This window comes from Oreochromis aureus, linkage group 3 (assembly GCF_013358895.1).
Source record: "Oreochromis aureus strain Israel breed Guangdong linkage group 3, ZZ_aureus, whole genome shotgun sequence".
In the NCBI taxonomy this organism is placed as follows: domain Eukaryota; kingdom Metazoa; phylum Chordata; class Actinopteri; order Cichliformes; family Cichlidae; genus Oreochromis; species Oreochromis aureus.
In genome coordinates this window covers 96,174,232-96,191,245 of record NC_052944.1, presented here as the reverse complement: position 1 = coordinate 96,191,245, position 17,014 = coordinate 96,174,232, and the positions used below count along the sequence as shown (strand labels likewise).

General features: G+C 40.8%; 1 protein-coding gene across 2 annotated transcripts; it reads left to right on the top strand.

Annotated features, from left to right (window-relative positions):
* The first annotated feature begins 1,393 nt into the window (after positions 1 to 1,393).
* LOC120438543 lies at positions 1,394 to 16,229 on the top strand. 2 transcript variants are annotated; one of them, XM_039608927.1, is made up of 6 exons: positions 1,394 to 1,531; positions 11,588 to 11,935; positions 12,690 to 13,022; positions 13,113 to 13,211; positions 13,968 to 14,294; positions 15,255 to 16,225. In XM_039608927.1, the coding sequence occupies exons 1-6, from the start codon at positions 1,495 to 1,497 to the stop codon at positions 15,656 to 15,658; spliced, it is 1,548 nt and encodes a 515-aa protein (XP_039464861.1). In that variant the 5' UTR covers positions 1,394 to 1,494; the 3' UTR covers positions 15,659 to 16,225. The 2 variants fall into 2 exon arrangements, with proteins under 2 accessions (XP_039464861.1, XP_039464860.1); XM_039608926.1 differs by lacking the exon at positions 1,394 to 1,531 and adding an exon at positions 7,953 to 8,045 and having other exon boundaries at positions 15,255 to 16,229.
* The last annotated feature ends 785 nt before the right edge of the window (positions 16,230 to 17,014 follow it).

Here is a 17,014-nt window from a genome sequence, read left to right as displayed (position 1 = left end):
AAGAAAAATGAATATTTTTCTTTATGTTTATAAGTGATATACAGCTGAAAGTCAGAGGACAGTGCTGTTGATAGATACTGCTCTCTTTCTTTTTATTTGCTGTTTGGTTGCACTGAAGATAGTTCAGGGGGAGAAAAAAAACACATTTAAAGCCAAACATCTCCCATCTGCTACAAGATTTTCTGTGATGTACCTGGCTACAATGTGAGCTCAAGTAATTCTGAATAAGTATGGAGGCAGCCAAAAGGCAAACTTAAAGTGAGGTTTTCATTATAAGGATGTTAGGAATGAAAAGGTACACAAAAGCCCAAGGGGGGAACACTGAAAACCATGAACTATAAGAACATTCACTGGGAATGTTCATCATTTTAATGGGTAGAAAAATTTCAAAGAAATACAGAGTCATGAGTGACCACATGGGGGTGCTGCTGGGCACTTTTGATCTATTCAAAATCATTGATCCTTCTGTGTGATTTTACAATTTTATTATCTCCTGTTTTACAGTTTAATTACAGAGAGAATATTTTAGAATAAACCTGAACTTCATGGTCATCATTCATTCATATCAGTGTTAGCATGTGTGCTGTTAGAGCAGCATCTTTCTGTCACACTCAGAAAAGACATTCTGGAGGCTGTAAAAATCTCTTTGTCGTTAACACAGCAGCCAATATGTTCTTGAAATAAAGTCCAGAGTTCAGAGTCCATCTGTCATGAACTGTAGAAGTTAATCATTTATTTTACCCTCTGCTAGGATCAATCAAAGTGTTTCATTAACAGCATCATATTAACTGATCTGGAATTAAAGACATTTACACAGGGGCGCTCATGGTCAGGCTCTTCATTTATTGTCATTAAATAAGTGTTGAGTGTTTTATAGGCTTTGACTGTAAAAAGTTGAAAAGCTGAAGTGAACCCATCAGAGAGTAAAACCTTCAGGATCAGATCTTACAGGAAGTCCCGACCTGTTCAACTGCAGGTTCAGCTGATCTGAGTTTAAGTTTCTGTGTGAAGGTCAAAGTTCAGTCATCACATGAGTGATGAGAAAGTCACCAGGATACTAGTATAAACACTGATCTATGATCTATATAGAATCAAACTTTATGTCTGTATTATTCTCTACATACAGACTGTAACACCGACCTGAAACTGTAAACTTGTCATTCAAGAACCAAATTTGCACATTAACAAGTTTATTTTGTTTCTTAGCAAAGTTCACATTTTATTGCTGCTTTGCTGAAGTTTGGTCGAGTCGGGCTGTAAATGATCTGCGACACACCTTATTGAGCCGTCTGCTCACACTTTTCCTCACAGACTTTGATTTAACTCTGTGGATCAGCAGTGACATGGTCACAGTGGGTACTGTAGCAGTCAGCCTCATGTCCTGTCTGTGAAGCAGTGTGAGAGTGTCAGTAGATGATCAGCAGAGGAAAGTGAGAGCTGCTGTGAGCTGATGTCCTGAAGGGCTTTTAAAGAGTCTCTGAGTTTGACAGGAACATGAAGATGTTTGTGGTGTTTGTGATCCTCCTGCACGGTAAGTACACCTTCCTCTCTCTGCTCTCATCATCATCTCTCTCTCTTTAATGTGTTGAAGTGCAGCAGGAGGAGATTTCCATCAAACACTGGATTCTGATTCAGATCAAACTAACAATCCAAATCCAGCAACTTTCAAATCACTGGATTCTTCTTGGTGGCTTTCAGATGAGCTCATGTTACAATCAGCTGCTGTGTGTGTGTTGTTGTGTAGCTGAAGCTCTGACTCACATTTCATATGTGACCAAAGGAAACTTGGTGCTGTGTGACACACTTTAGATTCTCTGCTGCTGCTTTGAACTCTTCAAACTAAAGAGCCAAACTGATGATTGACTGTGCAGCTCTGACATGGCACCAAATGTCCCTGTTATCAGCTGCTGGATGGACGTTATCAGAGCTTTTTAGTCCCACACGGATCACCTGTAGGGAATGCCAGGACTGACATAATGAATTAATTAAATACACCATTAACTAATTAATTAAATATGTCATTAACTAATTAAAATGGGAATTAAATAATTAATAAATATTTTTGACACATTTAATTAATTATTAATTTATTTCACATTTTCATTCATTATTGCCATATTTAAATAATTATTTAATGGTGTATTTAATTAATTCATTTTGGCACAGTTGACTCCTTCAGGTCTCACCATGAAATAATTTATCTGTCAACCTCACCCATCAAACTCAGGGGGCGGGGTTAACGCTGATCGAGTCAAAACCATTGCTTTGGCCTGGTGGCCATTGTTTTTAGCACACAACAACCAGCATGTTGAAACTAACAGAACTGAACTTTAAAAAACCCTGTTTGTGTGTCACCAAATACCATTTTAATATTTTTTAGCTGAGAATGTAGTGGTTTAATCTTCAGATATCTGGTCGGTTTGTCAAGATAGAGCCTCTTTGCAAAAGTGCTTCGATGATTTCGGAGATCTCTGCCCAGCCCTGTCTCACGGCAAAGCGTGGAATAGACCCGCTCGCCTCACAAGCAATCGAGCTTTTATTACCACCGACAAAGCGCAGGCCCCGGTACACAGCTGCCATATCCCCTGCTGACACTGACTTCTTTTACTGAGGTTATATTTATCGAGTTTTTATTTTCTGATGTTTGTATGTGTTGTTGCGGGTCCGAAATTGAGGATGAGAGTAAAACAATGATGGTCCAGAAGAGGTCAATCAAACAATTGATTTTAATGAATACACGCAGCGTGGAGAGGTGCAAACTGCAGAACAGTTGTACATCTCTACCCAAAATACACTCTAGATTGCTTTTATAACATCAGGGTATTGTAACGCCCCTTCTTGCGTTTACAAGCACATAATTTGCATGTACAGAACATTCATGTATTTTAAGAATTAACTGCAACATAGAGGTTCCTCTTTCTGGCATCCTCTTAAGAATATGGTGATGATCTAAGGCCTTTGAGGTCACCATGGGCTGGACATCCTTCCGTCACCTGTAACTAAGCAAACTCAAATACCACAAGAAGCTGAATACATTCAGGCCTTTGCTCAGCTACTATTTTACTATAACAATATACTCAGCATATGAGTTATGATACATATATTTAACTCAATCATTTTAAAGTAGTTATAACTGCACCTGTAATAAACATGTTAATATTTGATTAACATAATGCCAGCAGCTTCAATAAACACTTTGATGAAATGATAATTAATGCAATGATAAGATGATGGTTATGTAAAATAATCCCTGTAATTCCACAGTGTCCTACGTGTTTCAGTCGCCTATTCTGAATTATAGCTAACATTAAACACATTTTTAAGGAGGAGAGAGAGCAAAGAAATTCGATTAACATCTGATCTTTGGGTTTTTGTTCAATAATCAGAGTGACCTACGTATAAACACATAAAATTCAATTCAATTCAATTTTATTTATATAGCGCCAAATCACAACAAAAATCGCCTCAAGGCGCTTTATATTGTACAGTAGATCGCACAATAATAGATACAGAGAAAAACCCAACAATCATATGACCCCCTATGAGCAAGCACTTTGGCGACAGTGGGAAGGAAAAACTCCCTTTTAACAGGAAGAAACCTGCGGCAGAACCAGGCTCAGGGAGGGGCGGGGCCATCTGCTGCGACCGGTTGGGGTGAAAGAAGGAAAACAGGATGAAAGACATGCTGTGGAAGAGAGACAGAGATTAATAACAGACATGATTCGATGCAGAGAGGATGCAGCATCAAACTAATCCAACAGTCATCTACGAATAATTCACGGGTGATGTCAATATGATTTTACAAAAAATCATCCTTATTACTGCCAACTATTCCAGAGACGTGAAAATCTACAACATAAAGAACACAAAAATATAGCAGTCTAACGCAACACTGTAACAGAGATGAACGCATCAGTTTGTCACAGGTCAAAGTGGAATGAAAGTGATTGGTTAAACAAGAGTGTACCGAGCTCACAGCTTGGGGAAGGCCTTGAAGGGGACTGGCGAGAGCTCCCGGGCCTGGCAGATCCCCATGTACTAAATAGGAGTGAAGAATTTAAAGAATTGAGAACATGGAGGGAGGGTGGGGCACGTAAACAGGAATTAACAGCTTGTAGGACTGGGGGAACCTATATAGATGACACCTGGAAGGAGCGTGTTTGGAGGAGTGGTCCCGCTCCTGAAATTCCTATACATAATCTCCATCAGAGCTGGAAAATGGGATGTTGTTTCCGGGGTAAAACCGCAAAGGATTTTAGGTACGAGTGGCAAGTGGTACTAGCGCACGCAGGCTTTCACATGAAAACAGTCCCACAGTAATAAACAGAGACACAAAAAATGGCAAGAAGCTGTTGTATTATTAACTGCAACAGCCGGTCGCATGACAGCCACGAGAAGCCGACGGGTAAAGAGATCGGTTTTTATCAGATTCCGTCGTAGAAGAGAAATTGTTCAAGCCATGTTTCTGAAGAAACAAAGAGCCGACAGATGGCCTGGATTGCAGCCATTCGAAGACCAAATATAACGTTCCAGAACACTCCAGCTCACATGTTAGTCTGCTCCAAGCATTTGCACAAAGGTAAGTCTTCTGTTGTCATTATTACATAATTTATCATAACATAATTGTTGATGTAGGTTACAAATAAGTCTTATATTGATTTGAATTTGTTGCACTATACTGCTTTGTTCACTCTTGCTTTGCGGGCTAATGTTTGTTGTGTTTTGTAGGAAAACCAGCCTACAAAATGCTGGAATGCGATCCAGACTGGGCACCCTCTATCAACCTGGGTCAAACCGAGTTTAAAGCTGCTACCACAGCGAGATTTGATCGGTTAAGAGAGAGAGCGAGATCAAAACAGCCACGAAACGTCCGCATATATGTGCCCAAGGGTTGTATTGAAGCAATCAGTTGATGAATAACTGTTTTCCAGTATGTTGTCTTGCAATTTCTTTTTTTTGGCATTGTTGATTTGTTTTTTACTGAAGCAGCTAATAAAGCACAATGGAATACAAATTTGCTTCTATCTTGTAAGATTCTATAATAGAATGAAACAATAATGCCAGTTTTAAATCAAGACAATAAATTGAATGAATTACGAAACACTCATTTTATTTCTATTGGATCTGAAAATGTGGTGTAATACTACAAAAGACAACTAGATTGCGTTGGCCTGTACAGGAGACAAAGAAAACATTTTAATGAAATGAAGTCCGTTTCAGAAAATAGATACACCAAAGTAAACTGGAGCTGGGCTTGTTGCTGGGATCTGAAGTTACTAAACATTTTGTGAGTGTATGCACTCACACTTAGGACCAGTGTTGGGCAAGTTACTTTGAAAAAGTAATTCAATTATAGTTACTAGTTACTTCTTCAAAAAAGTAACTGAGTTAGTAACTGAGTTACAATATTCTAAAAGTAATTAATTACTTGGAAAAGTAACTATTGCATTACTTTAAAAAAAAACAAAGAACGTTTAACCCTCTGGGGTCCAGGGTATAATTGGCCATTTTTTTACTACTCTTGATTTTCTCTCCACATTTTACCTTTAAAAACGATTTGCTTTGCCTTGTTTGGTATCATTCTTTTTAGCACAACCTCACGTGCCTGAATTTACAGTTATGTTCTCATTTTGTCATACTGTATAACCAGAATTGATCTAAAATCAGACAAGAAACATAAAATCACAGTAGAAAAAGTTATATTTTTACTGTAACAACCATAAACATGTTTAATGAATCATATTTCATAACTTCAAATGCAAATATAAATTGTCAATTTTAAAATCCTATGCACAAGTTTTGCAAACAACAAAGTTATTTGCATCCATTTACCTTTTACCCTTTTTTTAAATAACCATTTCAAACTATTTACAGAACAATCAGCTGTTCTTCAATAAGATGCCACACAAATTATTTGTGCCACTCCAAAACATAATTTCTGTCCACTATAAAGGAAAACATCACAGCCTGATACCTGCAGGTCTGACAGCAGCAGGTGTATCACTGCTGTTTCTACCTGGAGACAGCAGTCGCCTCATTGTTCTGACACACAACACAAAACTATCCACAACACTACACACTAACTACACAAGACAACACACTAACTACACAAGACAACACATGAACTACACATTCCAAACACGCTAAACGTCACAAATCTCACATCTCAAAACTCGCTCTCTCTCTTTTTCTGCTCTCTCTCTCTCTCTCTCTCTCTCTCGACGTCACTCCTAAAACTTCGTTTTGTTTTGTTTTTTTGCTCATAAGCAGAGAGTGCTTGCTAGCGCTAACGTGACAAAACTATTGAGGAAAAAACGCCGCGTATTTATTGTGTATCATGACTCTGGTTTTACGTGGCCTATCAACACAATTTAAAAACTGGCACCTTGTTGCTTTGTCTTTAAGTGGTCATGTGACTGACTTACCACGACTACTTTATTCTTCCTCAGTCAAACAGCAGCACTCATGCGATTGTTTTGCCCCCTGAGCTCCAGGTGTTGTGCTAGACAGTGATCGTGATTGCCGTCCGCGGGAGCGCGCAGCTGCTTAAAGCTGTAGCGCCCAGATTACTTACGTAGTCAGCTACTTCCGTGCAACTGATATAAGATGCGGTAAGCTGAACACAGCTTCAACCGTCTCTTTGTTGAAAAATAGTAACGGACCGCGTTTTCTTGTTAGTAACTGTAACGGCGTTGTAACGATAGGAATAGTAATTAGTTAGATTACTCGTTACTGAAAAAAGTAACGGCGTTAGTAACGCCATTACTTGTAACGCCGTTATTCCCATCACTGCTTAGGACCATATAATAATAAATATGTGCATGATGAAAGTTGGGCAACATGCTAACATCCTTACTCCACTCTGTATGCTTGTATGGGTCTAACCCTTTCACTCTGATTTTTTTCCTCGAACTTTTTTTTGCCTTTTTGTCAAGTCTGTCTTTGTACGGACCTAAGAACTGTGAGAACTGACGCTAATGACACAACAAGAAGTACTGACTGACAGGGACTAAAATACACTGGTAGGCAGATGAGGAAACCAGGAACAGGTGGGCACACAGCTAGAACTTATTAGGCTAGACAAGACAAAGCAAAGCAGAATACACTCACATAAGACAAGACCTTCAAAGTAAAACAGGAAATCCACAGACTGAACTCAAAGACAATACTAACACAGTGCTAAAATAAAAAAAGCATTCTAACATCTCACAAGTGTACTGTGTAAGAGCGATTAAGCTTGTGTTCTGTCATGTAGTGACTGTGCTTAACTCTATAAAGCAGGAGTCACCAATCCCAGTCCACGAATGCCAGTTTTAGATGCGTCCTTGATCCATCACAGCTGATTTAAATGGCTAAATTACCTTCTCAACATGTCTTCAAGTTCTCCAGAGGCCTGGTAATGAACTACTTGTGTGATTCAGGTGTGTTGACCCAGGGTGAGATAAAACCTGCAGGGACACCAGCCCTCGTGGACTCAGATTGGGGACCCCTGCAGTACAGGGACCAGAGTGACATAAGTGGCAAAGGAATCCACAAGCTCGGAAATACAAAACAGACACCAAAACACTCATAACCATGAACAATAGAAGAAAACAGACCAATAAACAATAATACAAAATCAAAAACACTGGGCCATAGGCCCAGGACCGTAACAACAAGTGACTCAAACAGTATCGCACATCCTCGCTGCAGGTGTGAAGAAGGAAACCTCAAGTACAAAATGATGTAAATTTATGAAAATGTTTTGACAAAGCTTAAAATCCTACTGTCAGTTTTGTAAATGTTAAATTTAAGTTTCAAATGCGAACAAAATATTAATCCCATAGAGCAGCAAACAGCCCTGTAGACGGTACATGTTGTTTCTCCTCTAAATTTAATTCTGTCATTTGTGGTAAAAAATATATTTTATTTTGAAGGATCAACAGAAAATGATCAGGTTATCTTAAGAACACCAAACCTTTAGTGCAGCAGCAGCTGTGTGTTGTTGTTATCAGGACTTTAACTGGAGATGAAGATGTTGCTGCCACTCCTGCTCCTCGTACTCGGTAAGAGCGCTCTTTGAATGCAAACACAACGACACAGCTGTTTGTGCTTTTAGACAACATAAAGTCTGTAACATGAGTTTACTGGATGTAAACTGACTGTACTTGACTTTATTGCTTATAACTCCCTCTGGGACTTCATGCAGGGCGGTCACAGGGTTGCAGCTGAGTTCATATCTGTTTAAGACGAACTATCTGTGTGTTCCAGACGTCTGTTTCTTACTGATAGAACCACAAACCTGCCAGAGTGTAGTGACGTTTGACAGGATTAACGACTATGGCAAAAAAGAAGAAAATAGAGTTGGGCAAGTTACTTTGAAAAAGTAATTATTATAGTTACTTCTTCAAAAATAAGTAACCGAGTTAGTAACTGAGTTACAAGATCCTAAAAGTGATTAATTACTTGAAAAGTAACTATTGCGTTACTTTAAAAAAACGTTTAACCCTCTGGGGTCCAGGGTATAATTGGCCATTTTAACTACTTTTGATTTTCCCTCCACATTTTACCTTTAAAAACTATTTACTGACTAATCAGGTCAGTGAACTTGTCCTTAAGTGCAGGCTGTGCATACAGGAGAGAGTTAACGTGAGGGAACCTCTTATGCCCACATGTTTACCTGAGAGGCCGTGGCAGAATTTAGGAGCTGATTTGTTCATACTACTGTTTTGAGCATGTCGCCAGTAGTCCCAGGTATCCGCAGAGCAACGGCGAGGCGGAGAGAGGCGTCCAGACTAGGGCTGCACGATTTTTTTGCTTAGAATTGAGATCACGATTCTCTCACGATTTTCTTTTCCAATATAAATATTTATTGCACTTATTAACTGCACATCAACTTCGTAACAGTTGAGACTGAACATAAAAACAAATAAACATAAAAACAATAAATAAACATAAAAACAATAAATGCCTCACATTTTGTCGTTCCCGCAAAATGTTGTACTGCTTGTAATTCCGTCTCCACCGTTGCTCGACACTGCGTGTATAGAGCAGGTAGTGCAACAATAGAAAAATAGTTGCGGGACGGCACTGTGTAGCGTTTGTCTAGGTATTGATCATTTTCCTAAATCCCTCATTTTGCACGGTGTTGATGGGAGCCATATCTTTAGCCAGGTGATAATTAATAGCCTCCGTAATTTCTTTGTGCCTGCGGGAGTTCGACGTGTATAGGGAAGCGCTGTATAAGGTTCCCGTTATTGATGTTTGGGTGGTTGACCCAGACGGATTTTCTCCCGTCACTTCCTCGTCATCCCTGACGTGTTCTCCGTTGTTTTTTTCCTGCCAATTTGAGCATCACAGGCACAGCTTCTGTATCACGTGGTATAAGGCTCCGCCCTTGTCATTTGTTGAGCAGGAAGAGTGAGCGCTTGTTTTCATGCAGATTACGTCCCGGATCAAAATGCGGTACAATCGTCGTCGTCTTTTTTTTTTTTTTTTTTTAATCGTTGTCATTTGGAAATGAGATCGCACATAAGTATGAATCGAGATCGCGATTTTCTAACGATTAATCGTGCAGCCCTAGTCCAGACCATCAAAAATCTCCTCAAAAAAGCCAGCGATCCATACAAGGCATTGCTGGCATACAGAACAACAGCACTGGCGAATGGCTACAGCCTGGCTCAACTTCTCATGGCGCGCAGGCTTCGTACTACTTTGCCAATGCTTCCTGAAACCTTAGAGCCATGTTTGCCTGATTTTCAGCAGATTTGTCGTTCTGAGAGAGAGAAAAGGCTGAGACAAACCGAATGTTTTAACAAAAGACATAGAACAAGAGAACTGGATAAATTGTTGCCAGGGCAACCAGTCTGGATCACGGATGCAAAAGCACAAGGCACAGTGACATCAGTCCACCCAACTCCACAATCGTACATCATCAGTGGACCCCAAGGGACAATCAGAAGGAAACGCAGTCATCTTGTGCCGATCCCACAAACAGAGACTCAAACCGAAGCAGAACAGATCCAGTCCACCCCTACAGAGACTGTTTCTGAGCCAAGCGCACCCCATACACCAGGTGTGGTTAGAACCCGGTCTGGTAGGGAAGTGATTAAACCAAAAAGACTTGATCTGTGAAGCTAATTGTTTGGAAAGGGAAAAGGTGTATTTTGAAATGCTAAGTTTTGTTTTTGAGAATAGCATGTTCAAAAAGGAAAACGGTTTGACATGTGTTACAAGAGAAAAGATAGTGTTTGTGAAAATACCGAGTTTATGTTTCCTGAAATGCTGGAGTATGTCTGTATTGAAAAAAAAATATTATGCAGTTATGTTTTGTTTGGAGAGCAAAAGAATGTACCAGCCTAACTTCAGTAAGGGGGATGTGGTGTAATCTATATTGATATACATGCATGCACCACTAGGCGGCAGTACTTACCCACTAGACAGGAAATGTGTGGTATGTGAAAAGCACGAGGGTAAGCTAAAATAAAAGATTGTTGTTGCTCCACGTTATCGCTTGAGCGGGAGTTTATTCAAGAGCCCAACACAACACTTGCTAGCGCTGTCCTTAGACAGTAAACGTGACGAAACTATTGAGGAAAAATCGCCGCGTATATCTTGTTTATCGTGACTCTGGTTTTACGTGGCCTATCAACACAATTTATAAACTGGTATATGTCACCTTGTTGCTTTGTCTTTAAGTGGTCATGTGATGCGATTATTTTGCCCCCTTAGCTCCAGGTGTTGTGCCAAAAAGTGATTGTCGGGCAGAAAGTGATTACCGTCCACGGGAGCGCGCACAGCTGCTTAAAGCGGTAGCATCCAGATTACTTAGGTAGTCAGCTACTTCCTTGCAACTGATATAAGATGCGGTAAGCTGAACACAGCTGCACCCTTCTGTTTGTTGAAAAATATTAACTTGACCGCACCGCATTTTCTTGTTAGTAACTGTAACGGCGTTGTAACGATAGGAATAGCAATTAGTTAGATTACCTGTTACTGAAAAAAGTAACGGCGTTACTTAGAACACCATTATTCCCATCACTGAAAATAAACCTCTCCAATGACATGGACAAAATTTGGTTGTGTTGCCAGTTGTGTGTCACATTGTCCTTGGTAACACTTTTATGTGTTCTAACATTCATGTTCATTTTTGAACAAAATGTAGATATAAATAAGAGATGGTTTCCTCCTTTCACCTGAGTGTTGTTCTGACATCCATCAGTTTTCTTTAACATCTTTGATGTCCTTTCAGTTAGCGCCATACACTCCTGATTTTCCGGCAGTTTCCAACAATGGAGGCAGCTACTTAGTTTTAATACTATTCTTATTACTCTTTTTGGGTCGCAAAATAAACTTTTAGCATATTTTCATATCCCCCCTCCCCCTTTTGAATGTCTCCCTAATTCCGAGGTCTCAAGGTTGGCAAGTATGGTTAGTGCTTGTTGGATAAGAAAAATCCATGTTTGAATACTTTTCATAAAACATGGCTGAGATTGACGATACATATTCTACAACTTTCTACAACCACTTTATATAGACCCAATGAAAGAATCCACTGCATATACATAACAAGTGTTTTTTTGTTGTGTGTCCTTGTGTCTCCTTCCAGTTTCCCAGCATGCCATCTCCACAGTGGTAGAGGTGTATGAGGGGGAATTATCTGTCCTGTTGACTTGCAAGTACTCAGGTTTTACACCTGAAAACCCCACAGTGCTGTGGACTCGCAATGATCTCAACCCCAAATCTGTCCACCTACAACGAGAAGCAACAGATGATCTTAAAGGGCAAAACCAGCGTTACAGAGGGCGCACATCAATGAGGTCTGATGCTCTGGACACTTTAGACTTCAGCCTCACTCTGAGAAAACCAACAAAGACTGATAGCGGCACCTACACCTGCTCCATCGGAAATGAAAGAAATGAACTGAAACTGACAGACATACAGCTGCATGTCAAAGGTAAGAAACCCAACACCTGTGATTATAAAGGTCAGAGGTCAAACTAAAGAGTCACAGAAAAGATCTTTCTAGTTCTAAAAAAAAATGATAAAATAGTGAGAATGTTTTCTAGATGGAACTGCTCTGAAACACCAAAGAAGAAAATAGAATCTTATTGGTGTCTACTATCTACTAAATCTGGATGATTTGATCCAGAAATTCTTACATGTGCAGGAAAACCAGCAGCTCACAGGCCAGACAATAATATCTTCCAACAGGAAAATGATCCTAAACATAGAGACAAGATAACAAAGGAATGGTTTGGGACCACTTTGTGGTCTTTGTTCTTCAGCGGTTCAGCCAGAGTCTAGGCAAGAACCCAATCAAACATCTCTGGAGAGGTTAGACAATGCCTTTGCACTGACACTCCTCATTCAGCCTGATGGTGCTTGAGAGGGTCTGCAAAAAAGAAAAAAGAAACTGCATAAAAATAGGTGCCAAGCTTACAGCATCATACTGAGAAAGACTGAAGGCTTTAATTGCTGCCAAAGTTCAACAAAGTTTGCGAATACATGTTATTCTAATTTTTTATTTTTAATATATTTGCATTAATGTAAAGCAGTACCCTGTCATTGTGAGGTAAATGAACCATGGGAATCCCAGGTATTGTGTGTGTAGAAATTTGAGGTGAGAATGAATGTCGGAATAACAAAATGTGGAACAAGTGAATACTTTGCAGATGCAATTGTAATTTTTTGCTTTGCTGTCCTCCCAGGCGAGCAGGTGGAGGTAAAGGTGGAGGAAGGGTCAGAGTCTGTGATCCTGCCCTGCAAAACAACACCTGACCTGGCTGAGGACACCACAGTGGAGTGGACTCACTCTGACCCTGAACTGATGGTGGCCCAAGTGCATTCAAACAATAGTGATCACCCGAAACAGCTGGACAACCTTTACTGCGGCCGCGGAAAAATGAACAAAGACCTGCTGAGAACTGGAGACCTCAGTCTGACCCTGAAATACCCCACAGAGAGAGACAGTGGAGGATACATCTGCACCATCTACAGGGACAAAGACATCCTGAGACAGAAAGTAGTGCTGCAGGTCAAAGGTCAGACATGTAGATAAAGATCAAGGGTCAGTGTTACAACAGCATATCAGAGTTCAGAAATCATGTTATTATTTTTATATTGGTCCACAGAACGGTTTCCATCCTGGGCCAAAGCTCTCCTGGTTCTTCTGGTTCTTCTTGTGGTTTCTGGAGGTCTCATATACTATTTGCGGCACTATTTCAAGCCAGGTGAGTATCTCCTACTACACTACCCATAATGCCGATGGTTAGCAGGTGTCCTCTGGTGGCTCCTTGACTGCGGCTCACACAAACTTGTTCCAGAAGCTGAAAGAGTTGAGAGTTACAAACAGCTGATACAGAGAGCTGAAGAGAAACTTCCAGGTTTGTTCCAGAAGTCAGAAAACCTCCTTCAGACTCAGTCATTGATCAGTGAAACAGCTCCACAACATGACTTTACTAAACAGTGTGTGTGCTTCACTGCATTGATCTGACACAGAGGCAGCATGTGTACTTTATTTATGCACGTAAAAGTCGTACTAAGAATAAAATCTCTTTCCAAGAGAAGCCAGCAGATGTGAAAACAACCAATACAAGTGAACAGAAACATGAATAATTTATAATGATATTACATTGTTGTAAACCAAGTGTTGTTTCAGCATTTTGCTGTTTTTTAATATTATTACAAGTATAATGTCAGCAAAAATGGTCCCAATACAGAAATCTTTGGAAATCCATGCCTAGTTTTTCTTTTTGAAGAAAACTCCTCATTTACGTGAACAAACTGGAATCTATCAGATATGATTCAAACCATTGCAGTGAATTTCCTTTAATAACTCTGGTGTGTTCTAGTGTTTGTAGTAAAATGTTGTGGTCTACACTGAGGTCTAACAGGACAAGCACAGGAACAAGTCCACTGTAACAGGTCATAAGGAGACCATTAGTAACCTTCACTACAGCTCATGTTGTGCTTTGTTGTCCTCTCAGTTTACCAGGTGGGGGTGGATTCAGGGGTGGAGTGTATCTTGCTGATCTGCAAAACCACAGTTTGGCTGCCTAAAGACGCTAAAGTGGAGTGGAAGGACAAAAACAACAGGAAGGTCCACGTATATAAGAACGGCTCTGACCAGCCTGAAGAACAGGACGATAAATACAAGAACCGAACAAAGATGAAGAGAAACTTACTGGAACCTGGAGACCTCAGTCTGACCCTGAAACACCCCACAGATGGAGACAACTCCACCTACACCTGCACCGTCTACAGCAGGGAGGGAAACATGCTGATGATGAAACAAGTGGAGCTAAAAGTCAAAGGTCAGTGCTGTAGATACAGATACAGGCTGCATCAAAGTGTCACATGTAGTTCTCCCACATCAGCTGGATTATATCCATAGCAGCAAACAGCAGCTGATCCACAAATCTTTGTCTGTGTTAATAAAGTTGGATCAGTTCAAATAGTTTGTTGCTCTGCACTTGAAAGCAGCAGTTTTTCTAATGCACCACCTTCATGTTTCCTTCATATTTGAATCCCCCTGTAGATACTGACAGGTAACCATGTCACACAGAGCTCAAGCCTTTGAATCCAGCTGTGATTGTTGATTTTCTATTGAATGGACTTTTTCAAATCCAGCTGTAGGCCTGTGTTTGTGAGCTCATTAACAGCTGTTTATTTAGAGATACGTGGTCCTCACAGGACAGCCACTACAAACATATGATTTTATAGAATATGATGCATTACTGCAGATTCAACACAATAGAAAGGATTTGAAATGAGCTCAGCCTTAAACATGTGCAGCAGTAATATTGATCCATAGACACTGATGGGAACATTTTTCTGCACAATAAGTACTTTGACTTTTCATACTTTATGTCCAATTTGCCAGTACTGCAGTTTTGTGTGTAGTGAGGTGTTTTCATGGTGTTTTATTGCTGCTTTTACTAAAGGAAGGCTTCTATCAAATTCTTCCAAATGTTGTCAAACTGAGCTGTATGATGAAGTGAGTGTGACAGAAACACTCAGACTGTGTTTCTCTGCTTCATCAAGTCAAATCTGGTCCTCAGAGACTGAATAAAGTCCTGTCCCACTAACAGCAGCTCCAACAGTCTGTTCACTGCTTTCTTCCTGTCAGTCTTCATCTTTCTGCTGCGTCTCCTCTTCACACTGACCACTTTCTATCTAACAGTGAGCTCCCAGTGAAGCAGCAGCATTCAGCCTGTTAGAGTCAACACAAATGTCTCCATCCAAGCTCATGTTGTGCTTTGTTGTCCTCTCAGTCCCCCAGGTGGAGGTGGATTCAGGGGTGGAGTCTGTCCAGCTGCCCCTCAACACCACACTTCACCTGCCTGAAGATGTTAAAGTGGAGTGGAAGGATAACAATGCAAAGGTCCACGTGTATAAGAACGGCTCTGACCAGCCTGAAGAACAGCACCAGGCTTACAGAGACCGAACGAAGATGAATGAAGACCTGCTGAAAACTGGAGACCTCAGTCTGACCCTGAAATACCCCACAGAGAGAGACAACTCCACCTACACCTGCACCGTCTACAGCAGGGAGGGAAACATCCTGCTGAAGAAACAAGTGAAGCTGAAAGTCAGAGGTCAGTGCTGTAGATACAGGTCAAAGGTGAGAGGTCAGACTCATGATGGTGGTTCAGTCTCAATGGGCTCCATCCAATAATGTTACAGTGTTAGCATGTCTGATGTTTGTGGCTGTTTTGGTTTTTATTTGATTTCCAGCCAAATGTAAAAGCTTCAGCAGATGAACTGTAGGAGCAAAGTTCATGTGTGAGACTTCATCTGAAAGGTAACATCTTCTAGTTTCTGAACATGTGTTTGTTTAGCATGTGGCTAAAACACAGGCTAAGCTAAGTCAGTTCAAATCTCAGTAAAAACCTTCTTTGGTCCTCGTCTATAATCAGTCATATCTGAGTCACAATAACTAGAAGATGATTTCTAGCAGAACTGTGAAAATCTCCACATCCTTTCTCCATGTTATCATCCAAAGCTGTGTGAAGTTTCAGAGCTCTGCAGCTAACAGAGACTTTCAGTTTGCTGCTCTCTTCCTCTGACAGCTCCATTCTTAGGGAGCGTTAGTTCTCTGTTTCACTTTATTCCACTTATTCAGTCTGATGCTCTCTGATCTGTTTCTCTTGTTTAGTGTCTTAAATGCTGCCAGTGCCTCTCTTTGCTTTAACCAACCTTTCTCTTTATTTCTGAGCTTTTTAAGGACTTTAACTGATGCATCAACCTTTGAAAATGAAAAGAAATCAGTCAGATTCATGGCTGCATCAAAGTATCAACTCCGCCAAGGACAGTCCCAAGCCCGGCTGCAAAAGGAGGAGGGTGGTCGCCCTGCCGAAGCGACCAGAACCAGCTTTCTGGGGAAATAGGGCATGAAACTGTATAGATCCAAATCGATCAACGTTGCACATTCAAGATACTGCATGAGGGACTCAGGATGCTGGTGAGAAGTGGACTACTGTCCAAGGTAATATTCGAATTTCACTGAAAGTGGCAATCAACATCGGTATATGGAATGTCCACACGGGACATCACGTTGGCCAGAAAGAGATCATCGTGCAAGAGAGCTAGCGCTGCAACAGCCAAACTGCAGCTTTGTCTGAACTTCGTCTAATGGGATCAGGTACTACCAGCATCAAGCCCTCTTCCTCCAATGAACCGATGACACTCTATTATTCTGGGGTAGAAAAGCGTTAATCAACCGATGGCTTCAACCAGTGTCCTCGCTTTCCAACCCATTTCAGAACCCCTTGCCACCCTCACCATCAAAGGAACAATCACGATGTACAACACCTCTGCCTATGCGTCAACAGAGACCAGCTTGGATGCGGCCAACGACAACTTCTATAACAGTCTTTGGCTCATCTTGGACGCAACTCCAAAGACTGACCTCATCATTATTGCTGGTGATCTGTGTGCCCACATTGGATCTGAACGACTTGGCTGGGAGGCTACCTTGGGGCATTCCCGCCATGGAGAGATCAACTACAACGGACTTCATCTTTTGTCCTTT

Bases quoted from the DNA above. Each gene is read 5' to 3' on its own strand.
- LOC120438543 (XM_039608926.1), top strand. From the start codon at position 8,009: ATGAAGATGTTGCTGCCACTCCTGCTCCTCGTACTCG. The intron at 8,046-11,587 runs GTAAGAGCGCTC...GTCTCCTTCCAG, and splicing joins ACTCCTGCTCCTCGTACTCG to TTTCCCAGCATGCCATCTCC. The intron at 14,295-15,254 runs GTCAGTGCTGTA...TTGTCCTCTCAG, and splicing joins AGTGGAGCTAAAAGTCAAAG to TCCCCCAGGTGGAGGTGGAT.